The 20,085-nt window shown below is 29.4% G+C and overlaps 1 protein-coding gene across 3 annotated transcripts in view; it reads right to left on the reverse strand.

Annotated features, from left to right (window-relative positions):
* LOC106680847 (uncharacterized) overlaps nt 1-20,085 on the reverse strand; it is a 198,046-nt gene that overhangs the window by 34,785 nt on the left and 143,176 nt on the right. The window contains exon 1 of one of the 3 annotated variants that reach the window (XM_014420829.2): nt 3,157-3,208. The exons of the other annotated variants lie outside the window; for them this stretch is intronic. Within the exon in view, the coding sequence (XP_014276315.1) occupies nt 3,157-3,178 (22 nt within the window). The 5' untranslated portion in view covers nt 3,179-3,208. Of the gene's footprint in view, nt 1-3,156; nt 3,209-20,085 lie in introns of those variants that run through there. 3 annotated transcript variants of the gene reach the window in all.

Below are 20,085 nucleotides of genomic sequence, written 5' to 3' on the forward strand. Positions count from 1 at the left end.
AATATTAATGTCATTTATTGAGTAAAACTTGCTAATGGTCATACATTTTAGGAGAATAATTACCTTTCTGAAGGTTATCTTCCATTATGATAACAACCATATAGGCTATAAAATAATTTTCTCCTACCTCCATTATCACAAAGATGAACAATAAAAGCTAAAATTAACAATTTTTCACAATTAACAATTTCGTAAGTTTTAAAGCAAGTTGGTGTAAAAAAAAATAAAATAATGTCATTTCAAATATTTTGCAATAAAAATTTCTTCTGTTTCTTATTTATTTATTTTTATTATAATACATCTAGCAAAATTTGATATAAGATCATAATGCTATGATCAAGGCATATCGCGAAACCACCTGTTTGGAAGCACTGTAAACATTTTTTTTTCATTACAAGATCTCGAGGCCATCTTCTTTTTCTATTAATTTAAGTTATGTTTTATAAGAATCTAATTGTGTGATTTTATATAGGTATTTCATACAATTGCTGGTTATATAACTTTATAAAATTAAAATAACATTATTTTGGAAAAACAAAAGAACCAGTCACAAGTAATAAAAGTCTGGTGCGTTTCACAACTTTCACATTACATACGTCTCCAAATTTTATATAGATTGATGGGCTTGTGTTGAAGTTATCATTATTTTTTCGAGAACAAAAAATGTTAAGACCAGGGAAGGTAAAAATTACGAACAAAAACTTTTCATTTTTTGTTGTAATAAAATTTCGTATTTTAGGATTTTTCGAGATGGGAATATAAATTTTATTCATGCTTAGAATACAAGATAACAGAGAAATAATGGGAAAAGAACAGAAGGTCGGCTTTTCTCATTAGAATCGGATTTTCTATTTTTCCTTTATTTATTCTTCAAATCCTTTAACATTTTGTATTTTATACAAAATCATTTACTATTGCTAACAAGGAGAATTGTTTATTTTTTTTAAAATTATCTAAATTAAAGGTACTTTAGCGGAATGTTTTTTATAAATTCGTTATTTAAGCCATGCCAGACTATTTCCATGACGATAAGACTAAGCTGAGGGCCGCCCATAGCTCAGTGGTTAAGACACAGTCTTACCAATTTGATGTCTATTGGCGGTGCCGGTTCGAATCCGGCCTGGGACGTTGACTTTTTTCATTGCGTGGCGGTCCTACAAAATGAAGAACTTTGACCCCCAACCATGGTTAGGCAGTATAGGACTCCAATGGGAGTCTTGGCCGAAAAAAAAAAAAAAAAAAAAAAAAGACCAAGCTGAGATTAAAGATCATATAAATTCTACATTGACATGTTAGGTTTAATCTAAATCATTTGAATCATTTTCGAGAAAATCAAAACAATGTGAAAATTAGATTCTATAAAGGGGCACTTCCAGTGAGTAAAATTTATCGAAAATGATGCTATCATCCCCGGCATATAATCTTAAATATGTAATTTCAATTTCGAATGACTTATCGTTTTTTATTTAGGCTGTTAACGAACACAGACCATTTTGCGATACGATGTTTATTTAACTCAAGAGATGTATTTTCGTCCAAAAGTCGAATCCGCACATTCACAAGGTCGCAATACTGTTCCTACTTATATATTCCATATATATACAAGTGAAAGTAAAAACAAGTATAAAAAAGAATTATCAGCTTCATAGCTTTTATAATTATGGAGAAAATTCAAAACATAATATGTATGTATTAATTTTATTTCTGTTAAAAAAAGGTACAGCAAACGATAGCTCTACAAATATAATTAATATATACATTAGTATGGTATAATATATATGTATATAGTATTGTATACTATTTTTTGTAGTAATACTAAGTAGTATAGTCTAATTTATTATTAAGGTTATTCACCTCCTAAAATATAAAAGAGCCTCAAAAATAATAACCTATAAAATGTGGTTTAGTTGTAGACATTTTCAAAGAATTGAGTCGTCAAAACGATGATAAATATGTCAGAAGGGCAATAAAATTAAATTAAGTTTTCTAATTTTTTTTTTATTCCTTAAGGTATTTTCTGATTTTATTTCCAAATATGCCACATTCAATCTTTAACCTTAACTCCAAAAACCACCTTAAATTTGCTCCCATTTTCTTTCAAATACTTATTACTTTTTTATTTAATTATGAATCCATAATTTTAGACCAATATAAAATTCGTAAAAAAAATTATAAACCTCACAAAAAACTTTAACCTTACTCCAAAATCATCTTTATATTACTCACATTTTCTTTCAAATACTTTTTTTAAAACATGAATACTCATTAGTAAAAAAAAACTATTATGAAACCGAATAAACGAACAAAAAATCTTTAACCTAACTCCAAAAACCATCTTAATATTGCTTCCATTTCCTTTGAAATGCATTAATTTTTTTATTATGAATACTCCATAATTTTATACTAGTATAAAATTCGTAAAAAAAAAAAAAAAACTACTATGAAACCGAAAAAGCATAAATAAAAAAGCTTTAACCTAGCTCCAAAAAACATCTTAATAATGCTCCCATTTTCTTTCAAATGCTTATTACTTTTTCCTTTAATATAAATACTCCAAAATTTTAGACTAATATAAAATTCACGAAAAAACTATTATGAAACCGAAAAAAAAAAATTTAACCTTTAACCACAATATTAACGTCATTTAAACCTATCAGCTTCGAATTTTATAATGTTAATAATACACTACACTATTATCATAAAACATTGTTTATGATGCTGTTTATATTAAAAAAGTATTTTAAAAAAATACGAAATTTTTCAAGTATTATTTATTGTCTGCAATCTTTCTTTGTTATTACAGTGTTATAATGTTTTACTTATGTGGGCTATAAATATAATAATTTGTTTTAATTTGTTTTTTATTCTCTTAATAATAACAATTATATCGTTATTCCTCCTGAATAGTATTAAAAAAATTATCAGGTCTTCTGTAGTCATCAATAACACGTTAAGGCATCAATCTCATTAGCAGACAACGGACAAATCGTAATGTTGCATCTACTCCCACTACCGCATCAACTTCGGAATCATTTTGAGATAAGCTCATTGTTTGACAAATCCGCCTCTGGTGTCATAGTAAATTTCAGTTGCATATTGCGGAAAAATTAAGTATTATTTACAGAATGACAGCTATTTCTGCGAAACCTACCTTACCTTGACTACAGGATACAGACATACTCCAAACAGTTATTGCACCTACTACACTCACGACTGACACTCAACTGACACATTCGTCTAATCGGCCATTGTACAGAGCTTTCCTCTTGCGTGACACACCCTGTGATTGTTTTCCGAAACTATTATTCGGGAATAACGTCCTCCTTCAAAAATATCCCTCACATTTCGCTGATTTTCTTCTTCGATAATGTTTTATCTCAAAGAGATGTTTCTGAGAACATTGATGTCACGTATTTTATAGAAATTATATTTATGTATTTTTTTAATAATCGAAGTATTGATTTCCTTTTATATAAATTGATGTTGTTAAGCTAATATAAATTTTCAATTTTCTTTCTTATAAATTGTTTATTTCTTTTACACTTGACCGTAAGTATTTTCTCAGTCATTAATATTCTTGGGATATCTAAAACTAATTATTTAGTTTACAATTCTTGTTACAATTATTATTATATGTAATATTTGTTTATACCTAAAACAATAATTATTGGTTCATAATAATATGCTTATATTAATTTTGTAATCCATTAAATTATATTCATTTCTTGTAAGGAAAACATTAAAATATAAACCTTGATACAAATAAATAATTGTTTCTGATATAATAGAAAAAGTTGTCTATTAAAATAAAATAAAAACAATAAAAATTATTTTTTAGAATATTCAATGTTTATAACAAACCAAAAATGAATGATGATCAATAGTTATTCAAAAAAACCAATTATGAACATCAAAAAGTGAGGACGCTACGCTAAGTAACTCTCAACTTTTTTTCCTCGGCATCAACTCTAGACTTTCAACTGTCAACTCCCAACTTCCAACTAATATAGCGTACTGGAAGCCACGCCTACGAAAAGAATGGAGCCCACCTTTTGGCGTCATTTGCTCTAGAAGGGTACCCTTCCATAAAACTCCTCCAGCCATATTGATTATTGTGGCCATTATTTCTTTTTTATATATAACCAGTATATCCAGGCGTTTGTAAATTGGTCCTTAACAATTTGCTCTTCCCAGCAAATTTTTATATGTGCTTTTCTGCGGGGTATAACAACAGTATGGGACTACATCAACCGAATTAATTATTATTAACCTTTATATAATAATAGGAAACTTTATTCCATACTTTTAAATCTATACATACAAACACAAATATATGTACCCACTTGGTGGTATTTACTGTACGTACGCGTAAATATAATCTATGAATCACAGTTAGCAGTTTTCAACATTTTGATAATCACTAAGATATTTGATTATCATTATTATTAGTCATATTCCACATTCCACACTCAAGTAGTGAAAATCACATACTGCCCGGAATATTTGTTTTAGGATTATAAACAGCTACAAATCTATTCATTCTATAATTATTTTAATCCAATAAAACTTATTTTTTAAAACTGAAGATTATTTGAGAAATTAAATTTAGTTTATATTACTGCGGCTTTAATCTTTAATTGATTAATTAATTAATGAAAAACTAAATATTAATACTGATAGCGATAAAATATTGACATATTATGTCCGGATCTTATTTGTGATTTACAGAATACGTACGATGTTTTCATGTAATTTCATAAGACTGCTATTTCAAGAAATAACCAAAGTAAAAGTATTCACTTTTGAAAATAGAGTATTTCTTCTTAATCAACATAAAGTGAAACTCTTATCCGAATTGTTTTCTGGAACTTGTACATGCGATTTATTTATTATCATAAATCCTTGGCTCACTAATGGAAATTGAACAATTTTAGAAATTGACATATTATGTCCCTATCTTATTTGTGATTTACATGATACGTACAACATTTCTATATAACTCCTTAAGAAAGTTATTTTAAGAAGTAACCAAAGTAAAAGTTATCACTTTTAAAAATAGAATCTGTGTTTCCTCTCAATCAGCACAAAATGAAAATCTTATCTGAATTGTTTTCTGGAACTTGTACGTGCGCTTTATTTATTATCATATCACCTTGATTCACTAGTGAAATATTTTTAAAAATTACACATTATATGTAATGTCCTATATCACTTGCAATTTTCAGAAAACATACAATGTTTCTAGGTAGGTAGGCCTCCTTGCGGCCTTTATTTCAAGAAATAATCAGAATAAAAGAAATTAATTTTAAAAATAAAATTCAGATCACCAGTTTGGATTCGGAACATCCCACTCCACTATCCAGAAATGCCATCGTGTGGTTGATGTAGTCTCGTCTTCATTGGAGCGCGGAAAGTACTGCTCGGTTTTCTTTCTTGATGTAGAACAGGCTTTTGGTCGAGTCTGGCACCCAGGACTGCTATACAAGATCCGTAAATTCCTACCCCCTACATATTATCTCATTATCCGTTCTTATCTCTCAGACAGGTTATTTCAAGTAAATCACAATAGCGCTTATTCATCCCTGTTTCCTCAGTCTGCTGGTGTACCTCAGGGTAGTATCCTTGGTCCTATCCTTTATACAGTGCTTATAGCTGACATCCCAACCCATCCTAACACTATTCTCACCCCGTATGCCTATGACACTTGTCTATTGTCAGTGAATAATGATCCTTCCATTGTATCCTATGTTGTAATCCATTACAAAAGACTGATTTACATGACTATTATAAGGCCTATCTGGACATACAGAATTGAGCTATGGGGCTCCACTAAACCATCTAATTCCTCTCGAATCCAATCCTTACAGTCCAAAATCCTTTATAAAATCCTTAATGCTCCTTACTTTGTTACAAATCAAATCATCCATAAGTACCTCAATGTCCTCTATGTTGCCGATTTGGCCAGAACCAGATACCAATCCTTCCATAATAAACTTCCCAACCACCCAAACCAACTCGTTTCTAACCGGGCTTCTCCTTCACTACCTAATAATCCTCCTAGGCGTCTGAAAAGAAGATGGCCTCGAGATCTTTTCCTTTTGAAGTGTTTTTGGAGTTCCATCAATCCAATCCAGAAGTGCCACTTTAAAGAACGTTTTGTCCACATTTTTTTTCGATTTTCACAAAAACTTCAAATATTTTTATTAAACTTCAAACGATCAGTCAGATCGTTTTATCCTCATTGAAGTAGTCTGGCAGGGCTTGAATGCGTATTTTTCACAAAATCATTCTCTAAAGTGCCTTGAGATTAATTAATTTAAAAAAAAATTCATTTCAAGCAATATTAAAATAGTGTAATACAAAATATTAAAGAATTTTATGAATAAATAAAGGAGAAAAAAATATAATAATAAGCATCCGATTCGGACGAGAAGAGCCGAGACCACTTGAACTTTCCCCATTGTATTTTAGCTTCATTTCTTATGTCAAATCGTTGCATTGTGGGCAGAAACAAAACTTAGAATTGTTATTCCTATCTTGGGAAATACTAACATTCTTATTTTCATAACAACAGAGAAATATAAAATTTTTGTTGATCATTTTTGCCTTCCCAATCACAAAAATAGCGATAACTTCAACACGAGCATTTTAGAAGGGAGGTAAGAGAAATTTGTGTGATGCGCGCACTTCATCAGATTTATAAAAAAATTTATTAAAAGCAGAGATGGGGAAAAAAAAAAAGAAAAAAGATTTTTGATAAACACCTTTTATTTTTAGAAGTTATTACTTTTACTCCTAAAATACCTAAAATAGCAGTTTTAAGGAGTTACATGAAACGTGTAACTCCCCATTCAATAAATCGCAAATAATACGGGATATGATACGTAAAAGTTTTTAATATTTCATTAGTGAGCCAAAGTTATATGATAATAAATTATGTTAATGTACAAGTTCCAGAAAACAATTATGATAAGATTTTCATTCCATGCTGATTAAGAAGAAACGCAGAGTTTATTGTTAAAAGTGATCACTTTTACTTTAGTTATTTCTTAATATGACGGTTTTAAGAAGTTACATAGAAATATCTTACGTATTCTGTATATCAGAAATAAGATCAGAACATAATATGTCAGTATTTTATCGCTATCAGTATAAGTATTTAGTTTTATCTGTCAATACATACAATTGTTTAATTTTCATTAGTTAGTCAAAGTTTTATAGTAATAAATGAAGCCCACGTACAAGTTCCGGAAAACAATTTAGATAAGATTTTCATTCAATATTGATTGATTAAGAAGAAACATTAATTTTATTTTTAAAAGTAATTTCTTTTATTTTGATTATTTATTAAAATAACAGTCTGAAGGAGTACATACAAACATTGTACATAACTTTTACTTTGGTTACTTCTTAAAATGACAGTCTTAACGAATTACATAGAAACATCGTTCGTACGTATTCTATAAAGCACAAATAAGATAGAGACATAATGGTTCAATATCTCAAATTGTTTAATTTTTATTAGCGAGCCAAGGATTTGTGATAATAAATGAAGCGCATGTACAAGTTCCAGAAAACAATTTAGATAAGATTTTCACTTAATATTGATTGATTAAAAAGAAACATAAATTTTATTTATTTGAATTTTATTATTGATGTATCTTTTAAAACCATGGTGATTTCATTCAAGGAACTTAATTTCCTTAGGACACGTAGCTTTAACGTAGTACTGTTCCACAAAAAAAAAAAAATGTAAAATAATAATAAATAAACAAATAAAAGGACGTATGGGTATCATTATTGCAGTTCAAATATTTTCATCTCGATAAAACAATGCTTTCGCAATGAATGTATTGTTAAGACGAGATTTTGTGCACATTATTTCGTGTTATCTCAATTGGATAAAAATGGCAATGGATTTTGTAATCGCTTCTCGAGTGTCAAACACTTCATGTGCGTTTTCAAGCCATTATAACTCTCCTCCATGACAACTGTGTCTCTGTGTTTATTGACATAGAACATTTTTATGTAGGTCCAATCAAACATATTTTAAATAGACCACTGTTTTTCTCTCCTATTAAAAAAAGAAATGTTCAGCATTTATTGATCACATTCATTTATTATTATGTTTTATGTTAAGGAAAAAAAAATAACACCTAATTTTTATACATTAACGGTTACTATAAATGTTTATTGTGAGCAAATTTGGTCATTTAGACTCAAGGGATCACCAAAAGGTGTATTTGCTTCGAAAACTCGAATTCTTTTACGAGTACAATCCTTTATTCTATATTCATGTATTGGGTGGTTCAGCCTATTAGGCACTGTGGCTACCAACTTCAGGGATTTGAATCCGGCTGTGGCATATAATTATTTATTCTGTTACTGTAGTCCTGAGATAATCCTGTTCTCTCCAGGGTTCATCCCGCCACTTAAATTGGTTGCCCTTAATTGGAGAAAAATCTAGTGGTTGAGCATCATTTTGATGCGTGATGAGAATTCCTCTGTATAACCGTTGTTCAAGAAACATTACAGAATTACGGTGAAGAAATAAATAGTTAAGAGGAATAAAAAATTGAAATTCCCAGTAACAACAAAGTCAGGCGGACTAGTGATCTATATTAAAGATAATAACACTGATCGTTCTCTATAGCTAGCTTATTTTAGAGATACTTTTTCATAGTCACCCGAAACGTGCGTGTTTGATATTATTCCAAGAACATTCTTCACTTATGTTTGCTTGTTTATGTTTTTATCTTAAGCTGAATTTGATTCTTCATATGTTAATCAATGCGTTAGTTTATCTCAAATCTATCGATTAAACACCATAAATTTAAAAAAAAATAAATAAAATGAAAAAAAAAATATTGATATACATAAGCCTATATACGCATAACATGACAATTTTTAGCAACAAAAAAGGAAACAAAACGTTTCCCAAAAAAAGTAAAACGTGCAATCTATTTGTAAAAAAAACTTATAACGTGCATAATTGTGGAGAAAAAAAAACAAAAGTGCAATATAGAACTAGTGTTATTTGAATATATTTTCCATGATTCGAATTTCGGTTGAGGTTTGACGGAATTCGAAGCTATGGAACAAAAGATGCAATTGCACGAAAATCCGGAGGGTATCCGATCAGTCAGGTGGAGTATCAATTATGCTGATGTTATCGCTTTTTCTGTTCGCTTTTCCAGGTATATCATTGTGTCCTGGAATCCAAATAAATAAACACGTTTCACAACTACAATAATGAAATTAGAGTCCATAAAGAATACAATGTTGATAATAAAGAGATAAATATATTTGCTTTTAATTACATTATTATTTTGAGCCATGGATATCTATGAGTAATTTGTCAATGGTTTTTAAACAGTTTAGAGGGTTACCTCATAGCAGTGTTAACAATTTTGTTGTAAAATCATAGAGGTAAATCCTTCTTATATTTCAATCTAACATTGCATTCACGATTGATTTCAATTAAATTACTATTATACAATTAATCAGGTTATTATTATACACATGGGTTTTGTATAAATCACAAGGTAAAATCGGAGTAGTTTGATTTTTTTTTTCTGATGGATTCAAAAGTATTTTTTAAAACCGTGGTGATACTGAATTTCCTTAGGACTAGTAGCTAAAATGTAGTACTGTTCCACAAAAAAAAAAAAATGTAAAATAATAATACGTAAACAAATAAATGGACGTATGGCTATCATTATTGAAGTTCAAATATTTTCATCTCGATGAAACAATGCTTTCGCAATTAATGTATTGTTAAGACAAGCTTTTTCCAACATTATTTTGTGTTATCTTAATTGGATAAAAATGACAATGATTTTGTAACGCTTTTCGAATGTCAATCACTTCAAGTGGGTTTTCAAAGACATCAAAATTCTCCTCAATGACATTGTGTCTGTATGATTATTGACTTAAAACATTCTGATGTAGGACCAATTAAACGTATTAAAAATAGACAATGTTTTTTGTCCTATTCTTAAAGAGAAGTTTCAGCATTATGGTGCTTTTAAGAATCATTTGTTTTAAAATGTATTTAGATATTTCACTCTATCTTATAATTAATTTAAATTAATTATAGTGTATAATTATAATATAATTTTCGTAACGATTTTCCTCATCTTTCACTTCTCATGCAGATAAGCATTGATCGCTTTTATATAATATTTTATTTTTGTAGGCAATACAAAAGACAAAAACACTTAATTTTTGTATATTAACCATAATTATAAATATTTATTATAAAATATTTTATTGTTGTTTATTGGGATTCAGTTTTCATTATTGAATATTTATATACGTATAAATTCCACATTTTTGTATTGCTTTGGCCTTTTCTATTGGCCAATTTTATCTTTACGCCAGTCACAATATGTTTATTTTCTAATAAAAATATATTTCTTGCTAGTTATAAAATAGCATGATACTAACGTACCACATAGATGTGGAGAATCTACTCATTGATAGAACTCCAATAACATTTCTAGAGGAGATCTCGGGGCCATCTTCTTTTCAGATGCCTAAGAGGAGCATTAAGGTTTTTTGAAGGATTTTGGAGAGCAATTAGATAGTTTAGTAAAGCCCCAAAGCTCAATTCCGTATGTCCAGATAGGCCTTCTGTTGTTTAGTTAGACCGTTTGTCTAGTAAATGTAGTAATCATCACAATATTAAAAACTATTTTCAAATATACTCTTGAACTCTTGAAAGCATTCGTGATAATTTATTTTAAATTCTGCTTATTTGCAGTTGTTTTTTCACTTAGATCACGTTGTTGTCTTGGGAATTTTTATATCTACAATATATATTTTCATTTTTTACAAAAAAAAAATATTTTTTGACACTTAAAAAACTGATAGAAATCTATAAGTTAAGATTTTTTTTTCTCTTAGTTTTGGGTAGAATTTATTATTTGTTTAACTCAAATTTAATAATTTAAGTTCAAATCAAATTTTAAGTTACTAAATTAATTTCCAGAAAAACACTCAGTAAATAGTAACTTTTTTCTCTTCCACCTGTATTTTGAGCTTTTTACTAACTTAAGAGCTTATAATGAGATTTCCACTACTTTTCAGCATACTCTATTGGATTTTATATTAAAATATTTTTTGTTTGGAAATTGAAGTTGCAGTTTCTAATCTGTTCTAATTTATTTAGGAGTTCGGCATATTTTACTACCTGAGTAAATGTCCAAATGTTACTGAAATGTGGACTTTTAATAATATAGTTTTTTCATATAGAAAAAGTTGGGCTTAATTTGGTTCAAAAGGTTTTTTTCTTAATCCTATTGATTTATATTTAATGGTAACTGTTGCGGCGGGTGCAAAAAGAATCTAAACTAGCCCAAAACGTGAAGGCTGTTGGCAAATAATAAAAAATGAAACTGTCATATTTAGTTAAAAAAAAGTTAATAAAAAAAATAAATTATATATAAAAAACTTGGTGAAACTTATAACTATTACAAGTTAATAATCAGCTTATTAAAATAAAACTAAATTAAATAAACGTAATTTTAATCGCAATAGAATCTATCTTAAAATAAAAAAAAAAAAATATTCATTTCATTTAAAAAAATAATCCATGAAGGGTCAGGGATGCAGTAGTTTGTAAGGAAGTACTGTTACTAGTGCAACGGTTGTGCAAGGGGGTGATTTGGAACAGTAAATAATTATATACTACAGCTAGATCGATCCCGGGTCATCCATAATAGAGAGTCAACCGCCGTAGACAAATTCTTCCTGATGTCCTCGAGGAGGAAGGTTGAAAGAACGTCCATCCGCCACTGTCACGAGATGAGTTCACAATGATGGAGTTGTCCAGTCTGCCCGCTACTTTTTGTTGTTAGCTTTTATTGGGGGGATAAATACGCCTTGAGCCTATATCCTATCCTTCTATCGAATACACAACAAAATTTATGTATAAGACTTAATAAATATATATTAATTTATTGAATATAACAAAATTAACTATCAAAATATGTTGGTAGTAATAGTAACTACGTACAGTAAGTACGTATTAAAGTTATGATGAACTGTGTTATCAATTGATACTTACAGTTCGGACGAAAAAATAGGATTGCTATTTCACTTAGCCTTGAGTTGTCAAGGTTCTAACGATAACATTAATACTATTGTTGAAAATGCGATTGCAAAATTATTTGAACACATCTTAGATGTTATTGTTTTTTTTAATTAGTACTTTGTTTGAATTTTCATGCCTCTCAACCACACATCAAATTTTTTTTTTAGAATCTTGTACTTTATCTTATTAAATTCCTTATCACGATTTAAAACGTTATCTCAGTGATGTATGCTGGGAAGATTTATTAATTTTATGTTCTAGGGGAGTAGGTAAACATTTTATTTACTAAATTAATTGAAGTTTTAATTTATTTCATTAAAAAAATACAAATCGATTCAAAAGATGTCATTTATCAAATCAAAGTCAAACGAACGATGTTGCATATCGCAACCCTAATTCCAAAAAATCCTGACTAAACCTTTTTAGTAACGTTTTTGGGTAAAGAAATTTCTAAAGTAAAGTTTTGAGAGAACCTTGAAGTTCGATGCAATTATTGTTTGTTGGTAGTTTTATAATTCTTAAAAGAGCTTTGATGAGAACTTCATCTAGTAGCTGATAATATGAAGGTATCAAACTTCAAGATTTATTCAAAACTTTATTTTAGTAAAGTTAATAAATTAATTTATTTTGTACCTTCTACACAATATTTTAAAAAATTGCTTTTACTTCTCCTAAATATCCCTTCATCTTTTTGTCACCCCTCAAAGCAGCATAAACGACCAAATATCTGGTGGATTCCTGAGGATTGTATTTACCATGGACGTTTATGTAGTGATACAACATGGCGTTATGGTAATTCTAGAACAAACGATTTGTATAAATGAGTTGACCTTGCAATTCAATGGTTTGCACTACCTTTATTATACCGGAAAGCGTCAGGTCACATTTGAATACCGCGGTAAGGGTTTCTAAGACTGATTTGTTGAAGTGTTAAAGGAACGTCATGCGCAGTATTGTTTGCATGCATTGCTAGAGTATGCATATTTCATTGTCACTGATAAAACTGATCTGGGCTTTCACAGAAACAATGTAGGACAGTATATGAGATTATGAAATAGCATTTCTATACTATAACGCATAATAGACAATAAAAATGTTCGTACGAAAACAAATTAAAAAAACAGTCAGTAAAAATGGTGTGGCAATCGCGAAAAATTAAGTAAGTAAAAAATCTTAAAAATGATTTCAATATACTTAAAGTAATTGAAGCATTCTCGTTAAAAAAAAAAGTGGAATGTGCCAAAATTTCGGAAAATTAATTTATTATTTATTCCAAGAACAATATCTTGCAAAAGAAGATAAATGCTTTTTTTAACTAAAAGTTTTTAGTTCTGAGTGTTTCTAAGGCTTTTATCTTCTTTTCTAAGCTATTGTTCTTAGAACAAAACCACTTTGTGAGTAAAAAAAATAATTTTCGGAAATTTTGGCACTTACCCTTTTCAATGAAAATGCTTCAATTATAAAACTCATGAATTATCTAAAATTATTTTATGATGGAGAGGATCGAAGATGCGGTCAATAAAGAACAAAACGTATTCATTAGCTTACGTTTCACTTCTCTTCATCAGAGCTAAAATGATACTTAGCAGCTAAAACTATGTTGACATTGGAAGAGAATCAGATGAGAGTAAAGTCTCATTTTCATTTTTTTTAAAAAAATTTAATATACACTTATTGTTGTACATTTTTTTTTTTTTTTTTTGTTCATTTTTATATAATTTTTCACAAATATTTACATAACATTAATCTCCACCTTAGTTTACTTTATTATCATCTTATTCTTTCTTATACGTTGCCAACATATTTAAATTTTTTTTTAGCCCTGATGAAACCCTGCAAAGTGGGGTGAAACGTTGGCTAATAAATGGTTCATAACTGGTTCCCTCTTGACCCCCCCCCCCCCCGACTATCTCTTTCATTCAGTTACGGTCAATCATTTTAAATTTTTTTAACTGTGCAAGGAGGAGATCTAGTCAAAATATCGCTCAACCGCCAGATTTTTAATCAATTAAGGGTACCCATATTATGAAGCTAAGTGTACTCCGTAGGGCTCCTGAACCCACATGGTTGACTCACGGCTACAGCTACAGAATTAGTAATTATCTGTCACTGTCGGATTCATACCCGGGTACTTAGGGTTAGTTACACAAAGTCTTACCACTGAGCTATCCCACTTCCATATATATATATAAATTATTTATTTGTGCTGACGTTTCAACTCGAGTTTCAGGTCTTCATCATAAGCTTTTGACAGAGATTCTGGTTAAACTCAGCTCAGAAAGGTCAGTATGAATAAATTATTGTCTTCTTGCTGACCGCACCCCCCGACACAACTATCTACACCTCATATACACATATGATTTGATGATATAAATTATGTAATAAGTACTTATGCTATATCGATAATGTTTACAACCGGTGCAGATCATTGAAAAACCTTAAGAATAAAATGATTTCAGAATTCAATTTTCCGTTAGAATCCGTTTTCATAATTGAGTCTGTCATCGAGGCGTCATCATCGTGACATTTTAGTCTTCTTAGACGGTCAAGGAAACTCAACTTACAATGACAGATTCTTACAGAAAATTAAAAAAGAAAAACTCTTTAGGTTTTTCGATTTACCGCTCCATTTGCATCAAAATTGTCCAAAATCGTAAATAAGATGTTTAGTGTTTGTGGTGATTTTCTCCTTCAGTACAGGTCGGATCTCGAAAGCGCTCGTCTTGATATTTTACTTGCTATCATAACCCTTATAAAGAATTACCTCATCCCAGTGGAAATTCCAGAGTTACGTCTGCTGGAGAAAAACTATAAAGCTATATTTTTTATAATTTTTTGAGGTTTATAATTACTTCCATCATTTTCAATAAATTATTATTTATTCACTCATTAACATTGTACAACGTTTCGGGACACACCGTCCCATATTCATGTACTACAAAAACCTCATGATTTCACATGGGAAAATCATGTCCTCCATTTTTTCATCTTCACTTCTCTGTGGCACAGCTATCAATCAATCAGATTGATAGCTGTGCCACAGAGAAGTGAAGATGAAAAAATGGAGGACATGATTTTCCCATGTGAAATCATGAGGTTTTTGTAGTACATGAATATGGGACGGTGTGTCCCGAAACGTTGTACAATGTTAATGAGTGAATAAATAATAATTTATTGAAAATGATGGAAGTAATTATAAACCTCAAAAAATTATAAAAAATTGACTCACCAGACTTCCTAGAGAGATAATCCAGATTATAAAGCTATAAAATTAATAATACTCTCATAAGCATGCATGGGTCATAACCAGAGACCCGATTTTTATGCAATTAAAAACGAAAAAATGCTGTAAAAAACTCAAAATGTGAAAATCATGAAGCAAAAACTTAAAATGTGTACTAAATCTTCAAATCCTACAATAATCAACTTTATTGTTTGATTTGTAATATTAATGCTAATAAAGCTAATCTGGTCTTTTTTTGGATCAAATTAAACTCGCAAAATACTTGTATCCAAGTATACATTAAAACTAAACTACTCTGATTAAAAACCTGAAATTTATTCCGTAATTAATGTGCTATGATAAAGCTAATTGTAATAAATGGTTATATATTTTTAAACTACCTCAATTTCAAGCTTTAGAAAAATATGCAAGGCCACAATGTAGAAAGTATTCAAAAAAGTATTTAAAATTATTCATTCAAGTAAAATTCGTATTTTAATTTTAACTAAAATTGTGTATATGTAATTGTAAAAATATACAAAATTTTATATTCATACGAATATACCATTAACCAAAAAACTAACAAGTAATACAAGAATGTATGATAACTAAAAATGTTTGAATGAAAATGCATAGATGTATTTATATTGATCAAACTAATTACTTTTGTTTAATTTTTATTAAAGCTAATGTAACAGTATAAAAAAATGTTCTTACTGAATTTTTACTGAAGTCACCAAGGAAAAATGAAGGACAAGGAATGGAAGTCAAAACAATAACGCTGAAGTTCTCTGTAACTAGCTTATTCTCCAGAGACTTTTTTATAGTTAGACGAAGCCACTGGTTAATACTATTTATTCCAAAAACATTTGTCTCTTGTATTTACTTTTTTTTAGGTTGAATTCAACTCTTTATATGTTAATCAATGCATTGGTTTACCTCAAATTTGTCATTTTTAAGCTAGAAATTCAAAAAGAAAAATATTAATAAAATGAATAGATATTTTCATAGATACACTTATATTTTTACAATACAAGAGATTTAGTTTAAGCATGCAATGTTATGAAAAAAAATTGGCCAGATCATAGTAAAAATAGTAACATTGCATAATAAAAAAATAGTATTATTTTACTGTTTTTTTTTTTTAAATGATTCGAATTTCTGTCGAAGTTTGGCAGGATTTGAAACTAGGAAATAGAAGATGCATCTGCACGAAAACTCTGTCTGATAGCTTTAAAAAAATCAAATCTAAATTCCAAAATTTATTCGAAGTTAAACTGGTGGGACATATGACTGTTTTAAACACCTTTTAAAAATATATCTTATTAGTAAGGAGTAAAAGTAAAAATAATAATACTAAATAAAGATTGGAAACTGTTCTCTAGGTAGGAGAGGCAACTTGAAAAAATGATAATCCTCCAATGTTGTTCCGTCACAAGCTGGACATGACCTCTGTGGGTCAAAGTATATTTGTGTGAACCGATATGCTGCACCATTACAAAAGCGAGTTCAATTCATATTGAATATTCTTATTGACCTGATAGTTATAATTATTATTATCTATAAAATGCATATAATTCGGAGTTAAGTTTTATAGTCTTATGGAATTCCATTAGGGTTGTAGAAAACAAGATATAATATAATATATTTTTAATAACTATAATATAATTTCTTTGGCCTTGGCGGTTCATGTACCCAAGTGTTGCCTAATAAATTAGTAATCGACAGAAGGATTTTTCTTATCCTCTTTAGCAACTTAATAGATTAGAGATCTGGATAGTATTGTTAATTTCGCCAGTATGGTCAGTAGTGAAGTGTTTATTTACTCTATCTAATATCGCAAGCCAAAATCAGTTTTAATTGTTTTTCAACTGATGGCTATAACTCTGCATTACACTTGAAGTATGTGCTTAAAAGATTTCTTAAATTTTTTCAATCAGATTTCTCAATATATCCAATTGGAACTAACTCTGATAAAAACTAAATAAATAAAATAATAAAAAGAGAATTGTTTTACTTGTGGAAAACACCATTAATGAAACCTTAATACAGTTCATCGGCTTTTCCCGGTCAATGTTCACGTTCGTAAATTAGCCCGATCTCCAGTTATCTTGACATATAGTTGCGTGTAATTTGTATCTCGTGCTGCGGATTTCGGTTGCTATAAGAGTTTTATAGCAGAGCTAGACCGATTACACGCCGTTCACGAAAATATGATACGGTTTGGGTTCCTTAGAAATTCATTACTAAGAGGAACATCCCGTAAAATAAGAGTCATTAGGCTTTCCACACTGAAGGAAAATCTTTGGCAAGATCCGGAATTTGTAATCATAAAAATATTTCTAATATCTGTTTAAGGAAATATAAAGATTATCAAAATCACATTTGAGAGATGTCATTAGAGTGCTAATGGTGTAGAGAAACTACACGCCTGTAACACTCCAATTTAACTTAGATCAGATTTATTAAATGTATTATAATGTACAGTTGTAAATAGCAATAAATAAATATTTAAAAAAAAAAATTTTCTGAGCGACCATAAATCCAATAAGTGAGGTACTCGTCTCAGCTTAATAAGAAAGTTTATTTTCTCTTTTTTTTAAAGTTTACTCATAAGTTGTTAAAAGCAAGGTTAGAACTGCGAGATTTAATGACTATATGTATTTCTGGGATACATCAATATTTTGAATGAACATGCTTCTCTGACATTACTTTCAAATGTTAACTGTATTTCTAAACATCGGAAAATTTTATTGAACCGCAACAAATCATTGCTTATTAAATTTTAATTTCCACTTGAAACTCCATCGCAAAATAAAAAACTCCTAAACTTTGTCGTTTATAGTTACTCTAGATCTTAATCTTACAAACCGATCACATAAGAGCTTGCTGAGGTCGCTTATTTTATTTTTATTGTAAATACTTAAGTTTAATTATAAAAACCTAGATTTTAATGGTAAGGATTATTTAAGTCACAGCTGTCAGAGGATCGATGTTAACCAGTCGAGAGGATTTTTCTAGTTTGGGTTCGATCTTGTTTTTATAGTTATAAGTTGTCAATAAGCCTGTAGCTATTGTCTCAGAATGTGTTTGGTGTACGGTCGATGTACCCTTTGCTATAACCATTACCAAACTGAAATGGGAACTTTTCGCTTTAAACATCTCGATGACTACATGACTCTAGAATGACAGCCTATTCCGACTACAGACCAAAGGTTTTGATAAAATCATCTGACCTTCCTAGGGTATTTACTGCAGTGCAGTTATTTTCAGCTCATCTAAATTGAGCATTCTCTCATTTTTTTTAATGAACAATGCTCTATTAGGAGAGTACAATTAAATTTTTAAAAAATTTGTTTCACATACTACCTACTAAAGTTTGTAATGTAGATTTGAGATTGTTAATTTTATGTATTAATAAGTTTAACATTTTGATTAAAACAGCCTTGACGTACCCCTGCTACTACAATCTAATGGTTTAAAATTAGATCGTCTTTAACTTCGTTTTGGTTGGTGGAAAATTTAGTAATTAAAATGTTTAGTTATGGTACGCATCCTCCCAATTTTGTTACATAATTTACATTTTGGAGAATTCAAATTATAATTTTGTAACTTCCTCTCAAGCAGACATTTCAGTTAATGCATTAAGTAAAAGTTATCTCATTACTTTTGGCATTTTACTTATTTGTATATTCGCGTAGTTATCCTTGTTTTCTCCTTAGTCATAAGTCATATTGAAGAATTGAATATAACCTTCACGTTTTATGAATTACAATGTAAATCCATCATTGTTAAGAAATGTTTCGTAGAACACACGTACGGTGTGTAAGACAGTTACTGCGGTGTTTTGTTTAGCAATTCAGGAGTTTTCTCTCGTAAAATAGCAAAATTATGCGTGGTGATATCCAGCAAAACGGAAAGGAAACAAAGAAGCCGTCTCGATAAATCACAGAGGTTTCATGCGCTTTATGAGACAGATGCTGTCTCTTTTGTGCGATTATTCATATAATGAGATAAGCTTATTATAGCTGTTAAAAAATGGCCTTTGCTGTGAAGACTATAAATAAATTCTCCCTACTGATTATTGAATACAATTTACGAATTTCAACGAAAAAAAAAAGCCTCATTATCAGAATAGAAATTTCGTTTATGTAACTTTAGATTATTAACATTAATATATTTATTCTTCAAGATTACTTATAACAGTTGTTGCCATTGTTAGTGCCGCGGCACTCAGGGGGTCACAAGCGAATGCTAGGGTAATAATATTTAATTTTTAGAACGATTTATCCATTCAAAAGTAAAATTGATTCATATATAATTTTAAAAATATGTTCTTACTGGACAAATAAAAGTGCAGATACCGTTTATGATATTGGTCAGTAGCCTGTGTTGAATTCATGAAATGTTTGAAAAAAATAGAAATTTCATCGAAACTCATAAGTTAATACCAAATATAGGGGGAAAAAAAAAGTTCAAGACTACAGAGAGATGCTATTAAAAAAATAAATGTTCTACGAGACAAATTAGCAATACTGATATTGTTTATTATTATTAGGAAACTGGCCAGTAACTTCATTCATTCATGTTAAATTCATCAAATGTTATGTATTAGGTATAATAACAATATAAAATTTAAATCATAATTTAATATTTATTGATTGCTATTTCAACTGTACATTATAATACATTTAGTAAATCTGATCTAAGTTAAATTGGAGTGTTACAGGCGTGTAGAGAAACTACCCATTGGTAGCACTCTAAT

The sequence above is a fragment of the Halyomorpha halys genome, unplaced genomic scaffold, assembly GCF_000696795.3.
Source record: "Halyomorpha halys isolate HHAL.00 unplaced genomic scaffold, Hhal_1.1 Scaffold293.1, whole genome shotgun sequence".
Classification (NCBI taxonomy): domain Eukaryota; kingdom Metazoa; phylum Arthropoda; class Insecta; order Hemiptera; family Pentatomidae; genus Halyomorpha; species Halyomorpha halys.